This window comes from Schistosoma haematobium, chromosome 3 (genome assembly GCF_000699445.3).
Source record: "Schistosoma haematobium chromosome 3, whole genome shotgun sequence".
In the NCBI taxonomy this organism is placed as follows: domain Eukaryota; kingdom Metazoa; phylum Platyhelminthes; class Trematoda; order Strigeidida; family Schistosomatidae; genus Schistosoma; species Schistosoma haematobium.
In genome coordinates, this window is record NC_067198.1 from 38,906,390 (window position 1) to 38,926,487 (window position 20,098).

General features: G+C 38.5%; 1 protein-coding gene across 1 annotated transcript in view; it reads right to left on the reverse strand.

The window, feature by feature from the left end:
- The window catches only part of HIPK3 (Homeodomain-interacting protein kinase 3), a 35,452-nt gene extending 15,354 nt beyond the window's left edge, over positions 1-20,098 (reverse strand). The window contains exons 1-6 of the mRNA XM_051213825.1: positions 18,525-20,098; positions 13,903-14,282; positions 7,220-8,399; positions 5,067-5,319; positions 4,512-4,680; positions 1,739-1,791 (exon numbers count right to left, since the gene is read on the reverse strand). Coding sequence (XP_051069839.1) covers positions 1,739-1,791; positions 4,512-4,680; positions 5,067-5,319; positions 7,220-8,399; positions 13,903-14,282; positions 18,525-19,679 — 3,190 coding nt within the window. The 5' untranslated portion in view covers positions 19,680-20,098. The remainder of the gene's footprint in view (positions 1-1,738; positions 1,792-4,511; positions 4,681-5,066; positions 5,320-7,219; positions 8,400-13,902; positions 14,283-18,524) is intronic.

Genomic DNA, 20,098 nt, shown 5'->3' on the forward strand with positions numbered 1-20,098 from the left:
TATTTGAGTACTGATTCGTAAGCAGAATCTTTTACGTGAAAGGGAGAGTGACTCTATTTACTTGTACAATTTGAATATACATTTTTGTTTTAGCTTTTATGATGTCTACACTTACAACTCTTTAAATAAAGTGGTGTCTCAAGAAATCTAAGTCAGTGACTACCTGATTGCGACCAGAGACAACAACCAGTCATCGAAGCACAATTACAATATCACAGTTAGGAAGAGATTAGCTACATTATTTGTATTTGATATAACTTTGTTAAATAGAATTTGGAAAGATAAATATAACAGTGGACTGATAGCTGTCGAAATCCAAAACGAATTCAGTGTGAGAGGAAAATGAATGTATGAATCTGTATTGTTTATAAAAGTTCCGTAAATAAGTGCTTAATTTATTACGTAGATAGTAATGATTATGACAACAGTTTTCCAGCCATAACGTTTAGTCTGTCAAAAAATGGATGTATCTGTCCGACAACAGTGATTATTAACTATATCACAGTCACTTCAATCAATAACCCCAGTTAATGAGTGGATCCCAATTACGCAATCTACACTCACCCACTATTAGCTTTCGAACAGCATTTCGTGCCATGAGAAGTGATTGTCAGATATATATAACGTATGATCTAAGGATTAGTTGAAGGTCTAAAAGTGGCAGAAATAACGTACACTTTTTCAAGACTTAGAAAACTGCATTTTGTCAACGTTTTCCTCATTGAACAGGACATGTTTTACGTCATATAATTCAGAAAGGTAGGTGAAGAAATTGTAATTTCTATTAAGATATTTAACAGAAAAAATAAGAATGAGAATGGTAGGTTTGGGTAAATAGCCTTCAGAAGGTTTACGTACTTCTCGGTACATCCTCCAGAGAAAAACATCGCCGCAACACAACTCGGTCAACTTGGTCGAATGAAGCCTTCACTTCAAGAGATATTACGGTCGACCGTCGTCATGCATATTTGTTCTAAAACATGCCCAAGGGTGAAGATTTGTTCAATATCTTTAGTCAGGTCTAAAATTACATTGTTTATCCCGGGTTTGCTGTAGCCCAGCCCCATTTAGAATATTTAAACTCTGGTGGTTAATATTTTAAGCACTGTATTGATCAGGCTGATTACTTTATAGCTGTCACAAAAGTGAGTAAATCACGATTGCAATTTTTTTCGGAATAAGATCAATATCAGACAACATTTTAATAAATGTTCCTTAGACGAGACTGGAAATTTCCCCAGTATTCATTATGGAGGTCGGCTTTTCATTTTCCACCATTGCTCACAACAATTTAGTAAACTTTTTGCTAGCATACGTCTAAACTTAGATTCAGATAGTTGTTGGAACAATATCTCTACATAATTTTTTGGATAGAAGATATAAAAACCAAAAACGATACCAGTGCCTACGCTAACAATCCACTAACTGGCGAGAAGTAAACAATGGATTACATCTATTAAGTGAAAACTATATTGAAACCGAAATTCATGAACAAAAACAAAAAGTGAATGCCTAGTTAACTTATGGTGTACGAAAAGTTGTAAGGATAAGGTAAGTCTACTCGCATCGAAATTACGATATGCCTGAGTAGGGCTCTGGGATTCACGTAACAAAGTCAGTAAGAACGTATAGATTTAGTTAACTATTATTATTAGAAATCTTATTCAGTTTGAATGTGATTATAAGACTACACGTATTCACATCAAGATATTAGAAATAACCATGAAAATGAACCTACTTTTTTTATCGGAACGCTGTTGGCACATCAAATCGAAGGTTGACTTGTACGCCCTAAGATAAGTTACAAAATATATTCCCAAAATAATTTACAAATTTAAACAAATTAAAGAAGTTAATTACTTGTAACAGTAACTAATTTATGGTATACGTGAAGTGATGATCAGACAGCTAAAACAGACATCTTTCACCTCATTTTTGGACGCCATTTTACTTCGATTTTGCATTATTTTAGGAGTACTTTTAATGTGCATAAGTCGTAGTCTGAAGAACTTTACACAAAGCTGTAAATTGGCTGCCGAATTATTATTAATCTTATTCATGAAATAAATGATAGGAAGAACTAAGCATAACTAGAGACATCAGTGACGATGAGTATATTACCATTTCGAACCGTTAAAAAAAAACAAATAATTTCAGTTGAATACACGAAACCATTAGCAACACAAAAGCTGGTAAATGTGTATTATGTTTTGCTGGTTGAGAAAAGCCTGAATGTAATGTTTCCTAATACAAACATAGCGCCTCTTAGTTATGATTCAAACACTTGGATACAACAATAACCCTTTCTTTATTAGCCTGGGCTATTCAAAAGATAATTCTGTAAGATAATAGTAATTGGTAGATACCAAAAATGTGATTAATCCAAGCTAACAAATGCGCAGAAATCTTGAAAACGAATTAGAAGCTTATTAATAGGAAAATGACAATTTCAATTACCAAAAAAAAGTTTAAACTTGCAAAGCTATCGTAAAAAACAGTTAGTAAGTAGGTATCGATACCACGGTTAGACTCCATAGTTTCAAAAAAATTGAGCATTGATTAGAGTTAATAATGAATATATTTTTGTTACATCCCAATGAGTATGAAAGTTGTATTTCCGACGTTTCGTGACTTAATGTAAGCCACTTTTTCAGAGTAAATAAACAACAGAAATTCGGTTATTTATGGCGACATATACGTAGTTTTCCTACTTCAAACTTGTCTTTTCAATTTATTTATTTATTTGAACACATAAATATTGGTACAAGAATGCACTTTTTTATGAACAAAGTAAAAGAAGGTTACAGCAGGATCGCCACTGGCTCCTATTCTGATCCATATCTGATAACGTCTCTAGTCACTGTGTCGCACCATCTCTCAGACCCCAGCCGGGAGTTGTGAAGGACCAACACAAGCCAGCCCTTTGCAGCTTTCTTTCATACCACGACACCATGTCATATACTGACCACCTCTCCGCTTCTTCCAACCAGTCCCAGAGTCGGCAAATAATGCACGACGTGGAATTCTCTGGGACAACATTCGCAGAACATGTCCAAGCCACCGAAGTCGGTGTTTCAAGATGGTGGCACTAATTGCATTATCGTCTCTGTGCCCGAACACACGATCCCGAACCTCTGCATTACTAACATGGTGTTACCACTGGATGTCAGCAATCCTTCGGAGACAACGATGATCAAACACAGGGAGTCGTCTAACAACCTCAACTCGGAGAGGGCAGGTTACACAAGCATAGAGCAAAACTGCTCTCACCGACGCGTTGTAGATCCAAACTTTTACAGCCAGACTAACATCACGAAGGTGCCAAAAGTGGCCCAGATTGGCATAAGCCGCTCTGGCTTTCACTATACGTGCATTGATCTCATCACTCACACCCCCATCAGCACTTATGCAGCTACCCAAATACACGAACTTCTCGACTACGTCTATCTGCTCACCATCCAGGGTGAGTACATGATTAGAATCCTGCCAGTCTTGTAGAAGTACTTTGCACTTCAAAGGTGCAAAGCACATACCATACCTACGGACACTGATTGTCAACTGATTAAGTGTGGATTGCATGGCTTGGGCATTATCGCACAGTAAGACAATATCATCTGCATACTCAAGTCTTTCTCCAGGCAACAGATCCACACAACCATTACTTATATCCATCAGAACTGTTTCCAGAATGTCATCAATGGGAAAGTTGAAGAGGAATGGTGAGATTGAGCAACCCTGCCTAACCTCATTGCTTGAATGGAACTATGGAGAGAAGTGATTGTATGCCCTCACTCTGCTTGAGGTGTTTATACATGGGTTTTTTAAGATGTTAATAAACTTCCCAGAAACACCCTTCTTCAAAAGACAATCCCAAAGAACAGTCCTGTACAACGGAATCGAAGGCAGCCCTGATGTCATTAAACACTACTATTATTTGCCTGTAATAAGTATGACGGTGTTCCAACATTTGGTGGAGGGTGAAGATATGAGCAATACATCCTCGACCATAAAGAAAACCAGCCTGCTCCTCGTGAGTCAATCTTTCTCGAGTTTTGAACAACCTAAGAAGTATGACGGAAGCCAGTAGCTTGGACGCAATCGGAAGTAGACTTATCCCCCGATAGTTGTTACAAGAACGACGTGAACCCTTTTTAAAGATAGGGACAACTATCAACTCATTACATGACGTTGGTACACTCTCTAGTTCCCAAACCTTTGTAAACAACACAGTCAGTTCCTTAGTCAGAAAGTCACCACCATCTGTAAATAGAGTAAATCATCAGGGTCAGTCTTCTCAATAACACACTACTGACTTTTTGTTGTCTTTTATCCAGACAAGTTAACTGGACGAAACGTTTGAATTATTTAAATTTCAATCTCTGAGATTATTTTAAATATAATTTTCACATATAATGAATATTCAAAGAGATTTGTGGGACTTGGTGATCTCTATACTCGGCGCCCAAGCTTGACGAATATTCGTATAAAATCTTTTAAACATTCAAACTTACCCCGGAAATCCGCAATCCGATTTGATAGCATTAGGATTTGATATAATTTCTGAAGGACAGCTAAATGTATCATGTTGAACTAAACTATGAGAAATCCTATCTACATTTTCAGAACTAGAATTTATAGCGACAGACTGACGTTTCATGCGATTGGAGTTATACGAAGAACCTAACAAAAAGTAAAAACAAAAACATTGATGTGATAAGATTCTATGCAACACAATGCTTCAACACAAGGACCACAAAAATGTTACTAAAGAGACACACATACAGCAAATATGGAGACTATAGAAAGTGGTTAATTAAAGAAACAAACAGTAAACAAATATTTGGAATTTGTTGAATGATAACTACTTTACCATCTGTACACAAATTCAATTAGTTTAAAAGTAACTTCCTCAGTCAACAATATGTGACTGTATGTTTTTATTAAATCAATTGTAAAAAAATGGACGCAGAATGTGTACAAACAACTTAACAGAAAATCGGCATTTAATAATTCACTGAGGACACTTAGATTTCAGTTTTCGATGACAAAATAACATTTAAACATACTTGGAGGAAGCATTGACAAATTGACAGCATTATTTACAACTGGTTCTGAGTTGTTTGTTACTAAATTCATAGGCATGCAATCTGTATCGTTCACAAAAGGATTGTTCGGTTGGACTTGAGCAACAGAATGTTTGTGGACATCGCTATGGTTGACCATGTGAGGTTGTTGATCTTGATAATGAAATGAAGTAGATTCCTGGCGTGACAGAGATTGTTGAGTTACCGATCCATGAACTTCATACGTTGGAGCACGCTTCAAGAAATACAATTAATAAAAGCAGTTAGATAAATGTAGATTTAAGAGAAAACGCGATATCACTTAAAATACAGAAAGTTAGCATTCGTAGTTATATGGAGTAAACTTACAGAAAAAAACTATGCCAGTAGTAGGACAACAGAAGTTAAAACTCACAAACTAAATATAGGAAGGCGAACAAAAAAACCGCATAATACTCGGTCACGAACTTCAGCACTACAAAATGATATCACCACCAAACATCAACAATCATTTGGAGAAAACGATGGTCAAACCCGGAATGTCGTAAAAAACCTTCGACCCGTATATGGAATTTCACAAGCATACAAAAAATTGCTCTCACCGGCATGTTGTAAATCCAACAACTTCACCCAGACTTACATCACGACAGTGCCAAGATAGACAGTAGCATAAACCGCTCTGAATTTCACTATACATGAACTGGTCTCATAACTCAGGCTATTTACGGAGCTGACAAAATACAAATTTTTCAACTAATTTTAACAAGTGAGTGAACGAACAGGCCTCTCTCAGTTTTATAGAAGTACTTTGAACTCGGGTGAAAAAATATGCCATACCTACCAACACTGATTACCAACTGATGAATAAACTTCTCAAGAACGTAACTTCTTAACATACAACTGCAGAGAACAATCCTGTATGAGGGATCTAAGACAGATTGATAGCAAGAAACGTAGAAATCGGTGGACTTCAATAATGATGGCTGTGTTCTAACATCTAGTCTACAGTGAAGATATGACTAATACATCCACGACCAGAAAAAAAACCAGACTGCTTCTCACGAGTCAATCTTTCACGGGCTCTAAACAATTTATGAATCATGTCAGAAGTCAATAGTTTGGACGCAATTAGAAGTAGACCTATCTCTTGATAGATGTTGCACAGGCAACGTAAAACATGGGCTAAATACTTCCTGACTTTTTGAACTTATTACTATTTGACTATGGCAAAGGAAATTATGTGAGATGTCCGTCTCAAAATTTGTCTGATTTACTTTTATTTGGATAGGTTTTGCCTTGTCATTTTCATAGGATAAGTCAACAACTAATCAGTGTACTAGTAAATTCCACAGGATTGACCATAATTATGATATATATGTTAAAAGTAAAACTGAGTATGTGATTAATGTATTGTGAGTTTTCTTCTGTATTTAGTTGTTTTTAACTAGCTTATTTTGTAGTGCGAAATGTTTGAATATACTTAATGGATTATGAAGTTCCGTCTTCGTCACCTAAACATAATCGGATATATTAGCAACACCATTTAAGTATGACTATGGTGTGGCAGGTTTTGTTGCACCGCAGATCATCACTCAGCTAATCAACATGAAGCATTGTAAGGGGCACTAGATATATTCAAATCAGTGACTCAATAAATTATCACAGCTTCAAATGTTTATCGTTATCCAAATTATATGAATCTACATACAAAAATTCAGCTCATTAACACTGTGAGGGACACGAATAAGCGACAAAATTCTATTATCAATCCTTATCACGTTTAAATCTCGCAAGTCGACGAACCAACTTGTCAACCATAGAGTAATATAAACAGTCATTCTTTTATTGACAATTAGTTATGTGAGATATCACAAAACCAGAAACGTTCAACTTTCGTAAATATTATGTGATCTCATACCTTGAATATGGTACTCATTTACTTTAATGCTAACCATAACTTATACATTGGTATGAGTAAAGTTGTTTTCGAAATTTCTAAATCCATCTAATATTAACATTTTTACGAATACAGATCTACATTTAATTCAAAATGGAACAAAGTTATGAACACATAAAAAAACAGATGCCTAGAATAAAAGTAGTCATCTTCAAAAAGCTTATAACGAGTAATTAACTCAAAACACAATAACACTTACAGAACAATTAAGGTCCGGTCGAACTATCTCATTGATTCTCGAATTGATCAATGGACCTTTGACTAAATGTGATGGACAAGCTCCATGACACTCACATCTTCTGGAGACATTGTTAACAAACTCAGATCCACTGCTGCGGGTGGACTTAAATAAAGTAGAGGGATGTTTTTGATTATTGTTGAAATTTTGCTGGTGATGAGCCACAGCTAAGGCTGCAACAGCAGTTGCGGGATATTGATATAAATGTTGCTGATTTACTAAAGCACACAGAGTATCACATAAACCAGTATTCGGTTTACACGTCACATCAATGGACTCTTGACGAGCAGTACAAGCCCCATTACCTTTTTCTCGACCTACAATATCCAGCATAAATGAATTGTCACCTTCAGATAACCTGCTGAGTTCAGGTTGAATATAAACAGAGTGGAGAGGATGATGTAGCATTTGTCGGATATGGTTTGTTTGCGAAGAGTTTGTCGAGACACAACTCAGTGGCTGCACTCTTGGAGCTGGAATGGAGCTACTAATTAAAAATGGTGATGGCGCAGGTGCGGTGACAGCATTTAGTAGGGATAATGCACTACCAGCACCACCAGCAGTTACCAAGTCGTAGAACGAAAGAGAACGTTGCATTGGAGAAGCATATGTTGCTGGTAAACTATCAGCAGTTACTTGACTCGGTCTCGCACAAACCTCAGATTTGTTTTGAGAAATAATTATAGTTGCAGGAGTACATTCAATGACTGGGCATACATTCCCAGATTCTGTCGCAGGAAGAGACACATGATTAGTTTCATTGATAGCATTGAGTGAAGAGTACTGATGCAAGCACGGGAAGCTGGATGAATTACTATTAGGAATTGGGATGAGCTGTGAAGTTGATTTCGCCGAAAACGCAGCCGCCGCTGCTGCTGCTGCGGCATAGTATGCAGCTCTAGCATCAGCCCGACAGTTAGATGAGTGATTGGCCTGATGATATGGGTGGCTGTTAATTTGTGTAGACAATGCAGTTCGAGTATCAATAATATTCGAAGTAACATAATGAAGAGTTTCCGGGAAAGTGCTAACAACCTTCTGTGGTAAAGACATACATTTCGAATTGGAATTAAAATCAGTTGCATGCTGCCTACGTGCGTTACTATGACAAACCTGCATCAGTGTGAGAGATTCTTGGGTTCTAAAACAGTAACAAAACAAAATTTCAAAAGATAATTTGAGTAAGATAGAAATGTAAAGTAGCACACTGAGATAGAGAGAAACAAACTAAGAGTACAACTATCAGCAAATAAGTTGTCAACATCTCTATTACCTGGTTTCGACTGTGCAGATTTACAATAAACTTTCAGCAAGTCAGTCACAATGTAGAACCTGTACGTACACATATCAATTCCAGTTACTATACCACATTAGCACAGAGATGAAATTGTCAGGCCAAATGCTAAAACAGTAGGTAGCAACAATATCGGTGATAATAGCACGGATTAGGCTCCGTAGGTACGACTCAAAAAGAAAATTTAAATTAGCGAAACGAAAAAATATTATGAATTTAGAATCTCAAGATTTAAGGGAAGACAAAGATTGGATTCACCTGAGCTATTCCAAACGATTTCGAGACATTTAATTCAAAGTCAAGCCAGGTTGTCTACACCCATTAACATGGACAAGTTTAATCATCAGAGACCTTATGGGCTGATGCCATTTTCTGATTCGGCCGCACCTAGCTTTTTTCCAGCCTACTCCTTCACTAGAAAGCATTGCCCGTCGAGGTAGGCGATGGATGGACATTCGTAAAATGTCCCAACCACCTCAGTTGATGGAGATTTACTACTTCATCTATCGACTTCTCATCTTTATTTAATATTCTCTTCCTGTCCCGGACATTGCATAGTCCGTGACCCTATGCCTATGCCACAAGTGAAACAAGTTACCAAAAGCCAGTCGAGCCTTTTGAATCCGTGCCGAGATTTAGTCAGACACCAGACTCCCAAGATAAGTGAAGTCGATGTGTACAACTCTTTCACTCCCTATCACAAACTCAGCAGATGACGCAAGCTGACCTTGAAGTAACATTTTATATTTGGAGGAAGAGAACTGCATCGCAAATATGCTTCTACTGTTGCTTAAGGTGATCAGACGACTCAGATTTTGTCAGTGTCATCACCAAATGGAATTATGTCATCAGGGTATTCAAAGTCAACATGTCTATCTTCTGGTAGAAGATTAATCCCCAAAACGTCAGACGATGAAATTGTTATCTCTGGAAACATGTCTAAGACAAAGTTAAACCAAAACCGGGAAAGATGATAACCCTAACGAACAACACTTGAAGTAACCAATTCGGACGACAATTCACTATAAGCTCTAACTCGACCGGAAGAGTTCGAGTAGCAAGCGCCAAAACAGGAAGACCTTAAAGGAAAATAAAAAGTTAGAAGTATTTGAACCACTGACATCAACCAATCTGTCGCCGAAGATTTACAGACACTGATTCGAATTATACTAATAATTTTACGAATTGTTGGTCAAAATGATTTTATGTAATATGTAACGGCAGCATTCTGATTCAGTGGGTTTTCCCTCAAAATGTTTCATAAATTTTGTTAATTCCAAGTTTGTTCAAGATAACCATGTGAGTAAAATGACCCAAATTACAGATGGGAAGTGAATTTCATTGCAAATATAATGTGAAAGACGAAAGTGAATATCCGAAATGCATGATTTCTAAGAGAGATCTTGTCAACAATATGAAACGGTGGTTGAAAAACTATGTAACTATGGTGTTTGTTGATGTGTATTTATTAATCTGAACATAGACAATAATACAAGGGGAACCAAATATGCGCCAAACAACAACAATTAGGTTGCGAAGTGATAGAAAAAGGTGAGTATAATAAAAATGTTTTAAAAAATAGATAGGAATTAGTGTATAAGGCTGAAATAATAACATTATTATTGTGGGAGAAACAGTTCAGTTCGGAAAAATGCTGGCTTCTATTCTGAGACATGTTTAATAACATCTCAAGCCATTATGTTGCACTGTCTCAAGGACTTCGACTAAAGGGTCGTGATGGACCAAAAGAAGCCAGTCCTATACAACTTTCAATCATACCACGACACCATGTTATACGTTGGTCACCTCTCCGCTTTTTCAAACCGATCTCAGTCAGAAAATAATACACGATGTGAAATTCTCTGGGACGACACTCATAGTAGACCAAGAGACCAAAGTCAATGTTTCTAGACAGTGAGACCAACTGAATTATCGTGGCTGTGATCGAACACACGATCCCGAACCTCTGTTGCCACCAAACGTCAGCAATCCTTCGGAGACAACGATGATCGAACACAGAGAGTCGTCTAACATCCTCAACTCGGAAAGGCCAGGTCTCAAAAGCATAGAGAAAAACTGCTTTCACGATGTGTTGTAGTTCCGAACACTTACAGCCAAACTAACATCACGAACGCGCCAAAGATAGCCCAGATTGGCATAAGCATCATTGGCTCTCACTATAATTGAATCAATCTCATCACTCACGCTATCACTAGCACTTATGCAACTACCTAGACACACGAGCTTCTCGAATACTTCTATCTAATCACTACCCACGGTGAGTGCAGGACCAGGGTTCTTCCAGTCTTGTAAAAGTACTTTGCACTTAGAAAGTGCAGAGCCTATACCATACCTACAGACACTGACTGCCAACAGATTAAGTGTGGACTGCGTGGCTTGAGTATCACCGCACAGCAAGACAATATCGTACGTGCACTCAAGGTCGAAAAGTCTTTCTCCAGGCAACAGATCCACACCACCGTTACCTACATCCATCAGAGCTGTTTTTAAAACGTCATTGATGGCAAAGTTGGAGAGGAATGGTAAGATTAGGCTGTAGTGTCAGCTTATTCTAGCTTTCGGAAAGACCAGATTATTTATTCTTCTTGAGTCACATTATGACCTTTTCAGTTATTCGCTTATTAACCTTGACTGTTTTTATATGAGCGTATGTGTGTGCACTTTTTATTCTATTCATCACATATCTGTACCTTATTTTTATTCGACTATAAATATCAATTAACGCTTGATTATGCTGAATTGGCTTACTCGCATCCTTTTATTTTGCTTCGCTTTCTGACCACTGACCGTACGAAATATACGTACTCAGAAACCCATTCTCGTAATTGACTTAATTCCGCTATTCACTAACGCGAGTTAAGTCGATAATTACGTGCGGGGATTGGCGACATGTATACTTTGATAGCAATCGTTCATAAGATCCAAATGGAGTCAGATATAGGGCCACTAAAAGGCAACCCTGCCTAACCTCATTGCTTGAATGGAACTATGGAGAGAAGTGATTGTATGCCCTCACTCTGCTTGAGGTGTTTATACATGGGTTTTTTAAGATGTTAATAAACTTCCCAGAAACACCCTTCTTCAAAAGACAATCCCAAAGAACAGTCCTGTACAACGAATCGAAGGCAGCCCTGATGTCATTAAACACTACTATTATTTGCCTGTAATAAGTATGACGGTGTTCCAACATTTGGTGGAGGGTGAAGATATGATCAATACATCCTCGACCATAAAGAAAACCAGCCTGCTCCTCGTGAGTTAATCTTTCTCGGGTTTTGAACAACCTAAGAAGTATGACGGAAGCCAGTAGCTTGGATGTAATCGGAAGTAGACTTACCCCCTGAGAATGTTACGGAAGCGACGTGAATTCTTTTTAAAGATAGGGACAACTATCGACTCATTCCATTATGTTGGAACACTCTCTAACTCACAAACCTTTGTAAACAACACAGTCAGTTCGTTAACCAGAAAGTCGGAGGTAAGTCATCTGGGCCCGGTGATTTGTAGCGCTTCAAAATTTGGAGTTCCTTGCGGACTTCTGCTGCATTTGGTGGACCAGTCGTCACAAGCCATGGAGGACAGGACAGTCTGATCGATGTCGTCGGGGCAGCAGACCAGTTTAACTTCCCCTCGAAAAGCTCTGCCCATTGTCCAAGACGTCGGTAGACGTTAGTGATTGGCAATCTTCACAAATTGTTTCGCTCATACTAGACTTCTTGCTGCCAGTGGCTCGGATCAGTTGAAAGAGCTTCCGGCAGTTACCAGATGCAACTGCTTCTTCCAATTCTTTGGCATGCTCCGATCACCATGCAACTTGGTCCTTACGCAAGCTTTACCCAATTTCATTACGTAACAGTCGTCGTTCGTGGTCAGACTCACGGTCAACCGGAGTAGACCGATGGGCTTCAATGAATTGTAAGGAGACAGAAGAAACCCAGTACTTATAAGCGGGACGTTCCGCGAAGCCGCGAGCGACTTTACCCACCATTTTCATGGCGTCATACAATTCCAACTAATGCTCATCTATACTTTTCGACGGGTTGATAGCCAGTCTTGAACCTAGGATGGTTAATTACAACAGAAGATGCAACAAATTTGCTGAGATTGATCCGTTGAGGACGATGAGTCTGGTGAAACGTAAGGTAAGAGTAGGGCAAACAAGAGCACGATCAGAGTCCAGATAGGTACTCCAAAAAGAACAGCAGTCTTGTACACAACCACAGTGGTAGCCGATTGCGACGTGATCAATCTGAGCTCAGGCTTGAGACGCAGAGGGAGGGCGCCAGGTGGCATATCAGTGACGACTGTATCGATAGTTAGTGCTAGTCAGAAACAGGTTGTATTCTGCGCAGTTGCAGTAGACGGTCACCATTATCTGACCTGAGACCAACAGGTTCCCATTGGTCACCTAAACGACTCTATTCTGTGCCTAGACGCCCGACCTAGGCATTCAAGTCTCCGGCTAGTACTACAATATCTGTAGAACGCACTTTTTGTAAAAGAACCATTAACTGGTGGTAAAACTCATTCTTGGTCGTATCCGGGCTGTAATCTGTCAAAGCATAGGCGGAGATGACGAAAAGACATCGTTTCTCACATCGATTTCTTCTCACTTAGATGTAACAGCACATAACCGACTGCTAATGGGGATCCGATCCATTAGAGCTGCCTCAGCTCTAGCGCTTAGTGCGACACCAACGCCAGCAAAACAGGAGATGTCACAGAGTTCCCGGATAAACGAATGTAAAACAAACTTTCCGAAGCGACAGATGGAGAGCGAATTCGTAGTACTCTAATAGTTTTGGATACGGGTCTTGAATAGACAATAGACGTCGATATTAAGACTTTCTAGACATAGCTAACCCTATCTGCATTAATATGCGAATGTTGAGGGAGGACAGTTTGAATGATATACGTGGTTTTAGAAAGACTGGTTCAGTATTCGTAGTTGGTGGTAGCATTCAACTTCTGACTAGTCAGTGACTTAAGATCGTTTAGATAGGACTGAATCTCCATCATAGGCGAGCGGCTGCATAAATTGGGAAATAAAATACACAAAATGAGAATAAAAGGTAGTAGATAAGTGATGTACAAAAGAAACAAGTTATCAAATGATTGTATGATATGTCTGAAAGTTGAAGCAAGAGTAATTTTTCCAGTAGTAATTATCATTTGATTGGTGTTTATCGAAGCCAATAGTACAGATCGATTAACTTACATCCTTACAAATAGTTTATGTTATTGAAAAGATCCAAACATAAATGCTTGTACAAAGTAAAACATACTTGTGACAACTACTACTGTTACAATAAACAGAATACAAACTTACCGTTTAGCGAAAGGCTGACAGTGAAGGTGAGTCATAGTTACGAACGAATGTTGAAGGGCCACATCAGGTGTTATTCGATCACATGGACGCATTTTTAGCATCTCCGTTAAAAGATAGGTAAATTGCTGGCGATCGACGATATCAAGGTCTAATTCATCAGACGCAGAATGTCCATTTACATCACGGATTTGATTTAGAGAATTGAAGAAATATTTCCTAGCCTCTTTAGCTTGCTGACCAGTTTCAGAAGCATATTCTTCCGGAGTCTTTAACCGCCAATCACATCGATAATGATCACGTACAAAAAATGTGTTGCATTTTCCAGCATTTTTTAACATATCAGAAGGGGGTAAACCTTGGGTTTCTACTATGTATCTCATCTAAATTTGGAAACGTCAAAGTAAATCAAAGAAATTAGTGGTGATATTATACTACTATAAAAGTACTTCATTTGCTATTACAAAATGTATGAGAAAATAGATATCAATTTTACTGTTGAGTCTAACTCAACACTCCCAAGCAAAAACAGCATCTAAAATACTAGTCTCAATAATTATCGGGCGCCTAACAAAGACTCGTGAACTGCAAACACGAGAAAATCAGGCTGACTTCAGACTTGGTCGTGGATGCATCGACCACGTATTCACTATCGTCAGGTCCTAGAACTGAGGCATGCTTATCGGCGTCCGACAATGGTGATCTTTCTTGAATTAAAAGCGACACTTAACTTTGTAGACCGAGAGGTTCTGTGGCAATGTCTATCATTGAAAGGTGAACCTCAGAAGTAAATAACCGTTGTGAAGGTTCTTTACTCGAACACTACCAGTCGATTCAGAGCTTATGGCGAACCTTCGTTTGATTTTGCAACCTCAAGTGGTGCCCGGCAAGACTGTCTACTATTTGTTTGATTTCATCATAAACCTACTGCTGGAAATAACGTTCTCATCGTCTAGATTTTCGGGAATCGATCTCCTATCAGGAGACCCACTTATCAACTTAGAATACGCAGATGACATAGTCCTGTTGGTAGAAACGCAGCGTCTTGGTAGCACTGAACAACACTGGGATGTTAGGGATGCGTCCCACCACTAAATGCAAGTTGTCACTTCAGGATTGGCCTGCGTCAACACCTGAACTAAGGATAGGGAGTGAAGTAGTCGAACGCGTCGACAACCTCAATTATCTTGAAGTCTGATCAGCCCTAATTGGTTGGTGTCTGATGAAATTTCTGCATGGATTCAGAAAGCTCGTTTGGCTTTTGCCAACTTACGTCACTTATGGCGAAGGCAAGATATCCGTCTATCAATTAAGGGACGAGTATACTGTCCAGTAGTTCGTTCTGTACTACTTTACGTCTGCGAAACGTGGCCATTGAGAGTAGAAGATACCCGTAAGTTACTAGTATTTGACCACAGATGTCTTAGAAATATTGCTGGCGTCTGCTGGGATCACCGGGTAAGTAATAGTGAGGTTAGACGCAGGGTATTAGGGAATGATGATAAATCAGTTGATGAGGTTGTAGATCTTCATCAACTGAGATGGTTGGACAACGTATTGCGCATGCCAAACCACCGATTACCACGACGCGCAATGCTGACTAATGTTGGAGACGGATGGAAAAAGGTTAGAGACGGCCAAACCAAAACTTGGCATTATTCCATAAAGTCACTAACTTCTAGTCTGAGCCATGTTGGTAGATACAGACTACTTGGTTGTGGTCCGTGTGATTATCGTATCTAATGGTTGAAGACTAGGTGGCATGGCTCAGAATCGATCACAATGGCGTAGGTGTATGCACACTGTCTTCCCTTAAACTGTGAGATTAAACTTACTTTATACCTTTCTTTCTACGAACTAATTCTTTCTTCCTGTATTGTATCCTTTTTATATATTACTATCATTGAGGTAACTACTTCTATGAATCTGGTGTTCATCTTGTTATGTTAATGAGGTGTGGCAATTTGGACCGTTGCATATATGTGCCTGGTCTTACGTTGTAGCTGACTTAAGCAAAAATTAATAAACATCAACGTACTACCAAGTGACCAATACTGAGGTTATGAACAGGGTACTGGGTAAGGATGACGAATAAGTTGGTGAAGTAGTATATCATGATCAGCCTAGGTGGTTATATATGTATTACTTGTGAAAATAGACCGGTTACCTCAACGAGAAATTCTGTCTGGTTTACCAGGCTAAAAGAAAGCTTGGGTTGATCAAACCAAAATGTGGCGTGAATTCATAAAATTAATGACAAGTGGAGTAACGCAGATAAGTGCAGACTACCTGGTTGGGGTCCGTGTAATTATTGCAATCAAAAGTCCGAGGCTTTAAGTGATACAGTTCAAGACCGATCACAATGGCGTGGACGTACTGTCTTGGTCTTTCGACAAATATTGATTATTGAAATCCCCTTAACTTTCTCCTTCTATATCTAAGCCTTTCTTCTATTACTAGTGACTTAGCTAATGCTTCTAGTAATTTGATAATCTTCATGATAGTTTTGCCTTGCTGTGATGTAATGTGGCAATTAGAACCGATGCACACAAGTGCTAGATATTACACTGCATATTACTGACTGGTACCTTACTATTCCTAGAACTCAAGATTTTTGGAGTAACTGCTTCTTTACATTTCAGCTAGGCAAGCGAGTCTACTAAAGTTTGTAATCACAAAAATGCAGTCGCGTGTTGAGTTTTCCAATGCCGAAAAGAAGGAAGTCCGGTACGCACTAACAACAGTTATGAAACTCGGACAGACTTTTTCGGAACCTACAGGTTGCTACAGTAGCCAATTGCGATTAAATAGCTTGAAATTGGGAGTTTTCGTCGGTTTATGGGACTGATTCATGGAAACAGAAGCAGTCAACAAGAACATCTTCAAATACTAATTATAACACTGTCATATTTCAGTAGTCAGCGACCGCTGACAATACTACTGTGAAATATTTAAATAACATTCTATGACATGAAAGACTTGTAGTCGAACAAAATCGTGTTAAGTAAGGGACTACGGATAGACCCAAATATCATGTAGCTACTCTGGTAAAAGAACTTTTTGAGACGAGTCTTCGAGAGGTTCGTAGGTTAATCAGAGTGGATAATGGGGATTAGTTTCATCGAAGTCAAAATGGTGTTTTGTAAACCGATAGGTAATTCATGCCACCATGTACATTTACTTAGATCCAGATGGCGAAGTACGGCTAATCTTAAAAATACATAGCTTACTAGTATTAATATGTAGTGACATCATATAGGAATGAAATTCTATTCCTAAAAGACTACCGTCACCTCAAATTGTTGTGAACATAGCAGTCAGTTGGTATAAAGTACGGAACTTACAAAGCTAAATAGCTACGCGAATATTTTCCGCGATATCGAAGGGTTTACGTAACGAACGAGTAAAATTAATAACTCAGCGAGCAAGGAAGGAGTAATGCAATGATGTTCGAGGCAAACGCAAATGGCACACAGCAGTTTGAGGAAAACGACAAAACATTCCAAGTGACAATAGCAGTAACCAATAAACAATGGACCTAACTATCGTAACCAATGGTTGGAGACTAGTTGACATGGCTCAGAATCGATCACAATGGTGTAGGTGTATACACTCTTTATCTTCTCTTAAACCGTGAGATTAAAATCGCTTCATATCTTCCTTTCTACGAACTAATTCTTTCTTCCTGTACTATGTACTTATATGCAATCTTTCTTTTATATATTACAACCACTGAACTAACTACTATGAATCTGGAGTTCATCTTGTTGTGACTGAATGACTGGATCTAACACAAAACCGCATCGATCTAAGTCATTATAATTCCCATTATCATACACACAGAAAATGACTACTATTTGTGTTGTTGGACCTCAAATAAATGTGGCTCAAAGCAGCACGAGAAAGCGCAACTAGTAAGTTATCTATTACATCTCTATACTTCATTTGAGTAAAACCACACGCACCTATAATCCCAGAATTTTAACTTCTTATGAGTACATCTCCCCAAATAGAAAAGTAAACACTTATCGGTTTACAAAGGCTGTATGAAGCTCATTTACAAAATTATTAATTGGTGACATAAAAACCGAATTTTCGGATTCTGATTTATTTTTTGAATTCAAATTTCTGGTCACTAAATGAATAAATAATTCATCCTTAATATATCTAACTCGACACACAAGAACTTGTTTACGTATTGGAGTACATAACTCATTCACTAAGTATTTGTTTTATTACTGTAATTTGAACCAGTAACTTATTGGGCCAATAATATTATTCAGGCACCCAAACCGGAGTAAGCTGCCACTAGAACCCGCGACGTTTCGGGTGCAAGCGTCAATTACAACGCCAATATTTCACACAAAAGATATACCATAGAAGAGTACTATTCCCCCTCAAGAATAGACTTTAGCGTGTAGTATGAATCCCTTAATAATCACTACGTAATGAAGTGCTTTTTTCTTTGATGAAAAATATACAAACATAAGATTCAGACAGCTAACACAATCTGTGATTAACTTAACACGCTATAAGCATTTCAGTGTCGTGACATGCTAGTTATGTTTGATGAACAAATTCCCAAACTAATACATAAACGAAACACAAACAGGTTTAAAACTCACTTGATCATATTCAGATGAACCAGGATATAAAGGCCAGCCGAGGAAAAGCTCAGCTAAAACACATCCCAGTGACCACATATCAATTGCTTCATCAAAAGGTAAGCCCAGAAGGATTTCAGGAGCACGATAGTAACGTGACTGAAGGTAAGTATTTTGAACAGCTTTGGAGCTATGGCATGCAGAACCAAAGTCGATTACTTTGACTCTGTAACGCATGTTTTCTGAGTTTGGATTCACTAACATTATATTTTCCGGTTTCAAATCAGCATGAATTAAACCAAGAGTCTTTAACTTTGATAGGGCCGTGAGAACCTGCTGAGAAATGGGGCGGATCTCAGGAAGCGTCAGTGGACGAAACTTATTTGACTTGAGATACTCATATAAGTTTTGATCCAATAACTCAAACACGAAACACATATGGTTTCTATGTTGAAAGCACTCAATCGCCCTGACAATATTATGAGACTCTGTATCCTGTTGAGCCAGTGTTTGCAAAATTTGAATCTCTATATTGCCTTGCCTTAAATAGGAAGGTAGATTCTTCAATATCTTGATAGCTACATAACGACTCGTTGATCGACAGCGGCACTTGACAACCTGGCCGAAAGTTCCTCGCCCGAGAAATGAAAGAACTTCATATGCCTCGCCACCAGAATTGAGCATCTCCCCGACAACTATGGCATAGTCACCTTCAGTTGTAGTTAGCTTTGAGTTCGCCTTTGCGGTTGCAGCCGGCAGCGTATTCATGCTAGAGAACTGTATAGCACTACTTGAGATGTCAGATATTGGGGCATTTATTGCAGAGATATCAGATGCGTTGTAAGTACATGTCTGATGCTGTAAAAACGAGCCAACATGAGCTCCCAAATGACCATGTAAATGACCACTAGGAGAAGAAGGAACATGCAAGCGGTGTAACCTTGGTGCAGAAGAGCCATCGTGAATCTGCAAATTGGCGTCGTCTGCTTTCCTCTTTTTATGAATAATATGGATCCCATTCCGAGCAGGATACAAATCATTCTCATCTTTTGGTCGATCAAACTGTTTCTGAATATTAACAAGCTCTGAATATCTGGGGAACCCCGAATATTTAGCAAACTTCAATTTATTTTCTTTGAAGACATGTCCTTCCGCATAAACCGTTTGTAAATCCATTAGTAGTTAATTAAAGACGAGAGATAGATGCATTTCAAATATCAGCAATCAAGAAAAACAGTCGGCCAAACAAAACCGGCTGCGAAGATACCCGCCACTGTGTGCTTGACTCCAACTCACTCAAACAAACTAGCGATCTGAGATGAACCACTATATACATCAGTCTGCACATCGCACTGTTGAAAAAGTCACGAACAAAACTGTCTTTGAAGAAATCTTATTTCTATTTTATTACAGCTGTGTAACGGTAAATAAATCCTCAAAATAAATAGCTTTGAAAAACTTCAACATTTGATGCTGACCGCATTCGTTTTACTGGATGCACATAACTGAAGGTACTCGGTTACGCATTCACACCAGATCACAAGTGGGTACGTTGTGCGACGCGACTCTGACAACCGTTTGCTAGCTTAGATAGA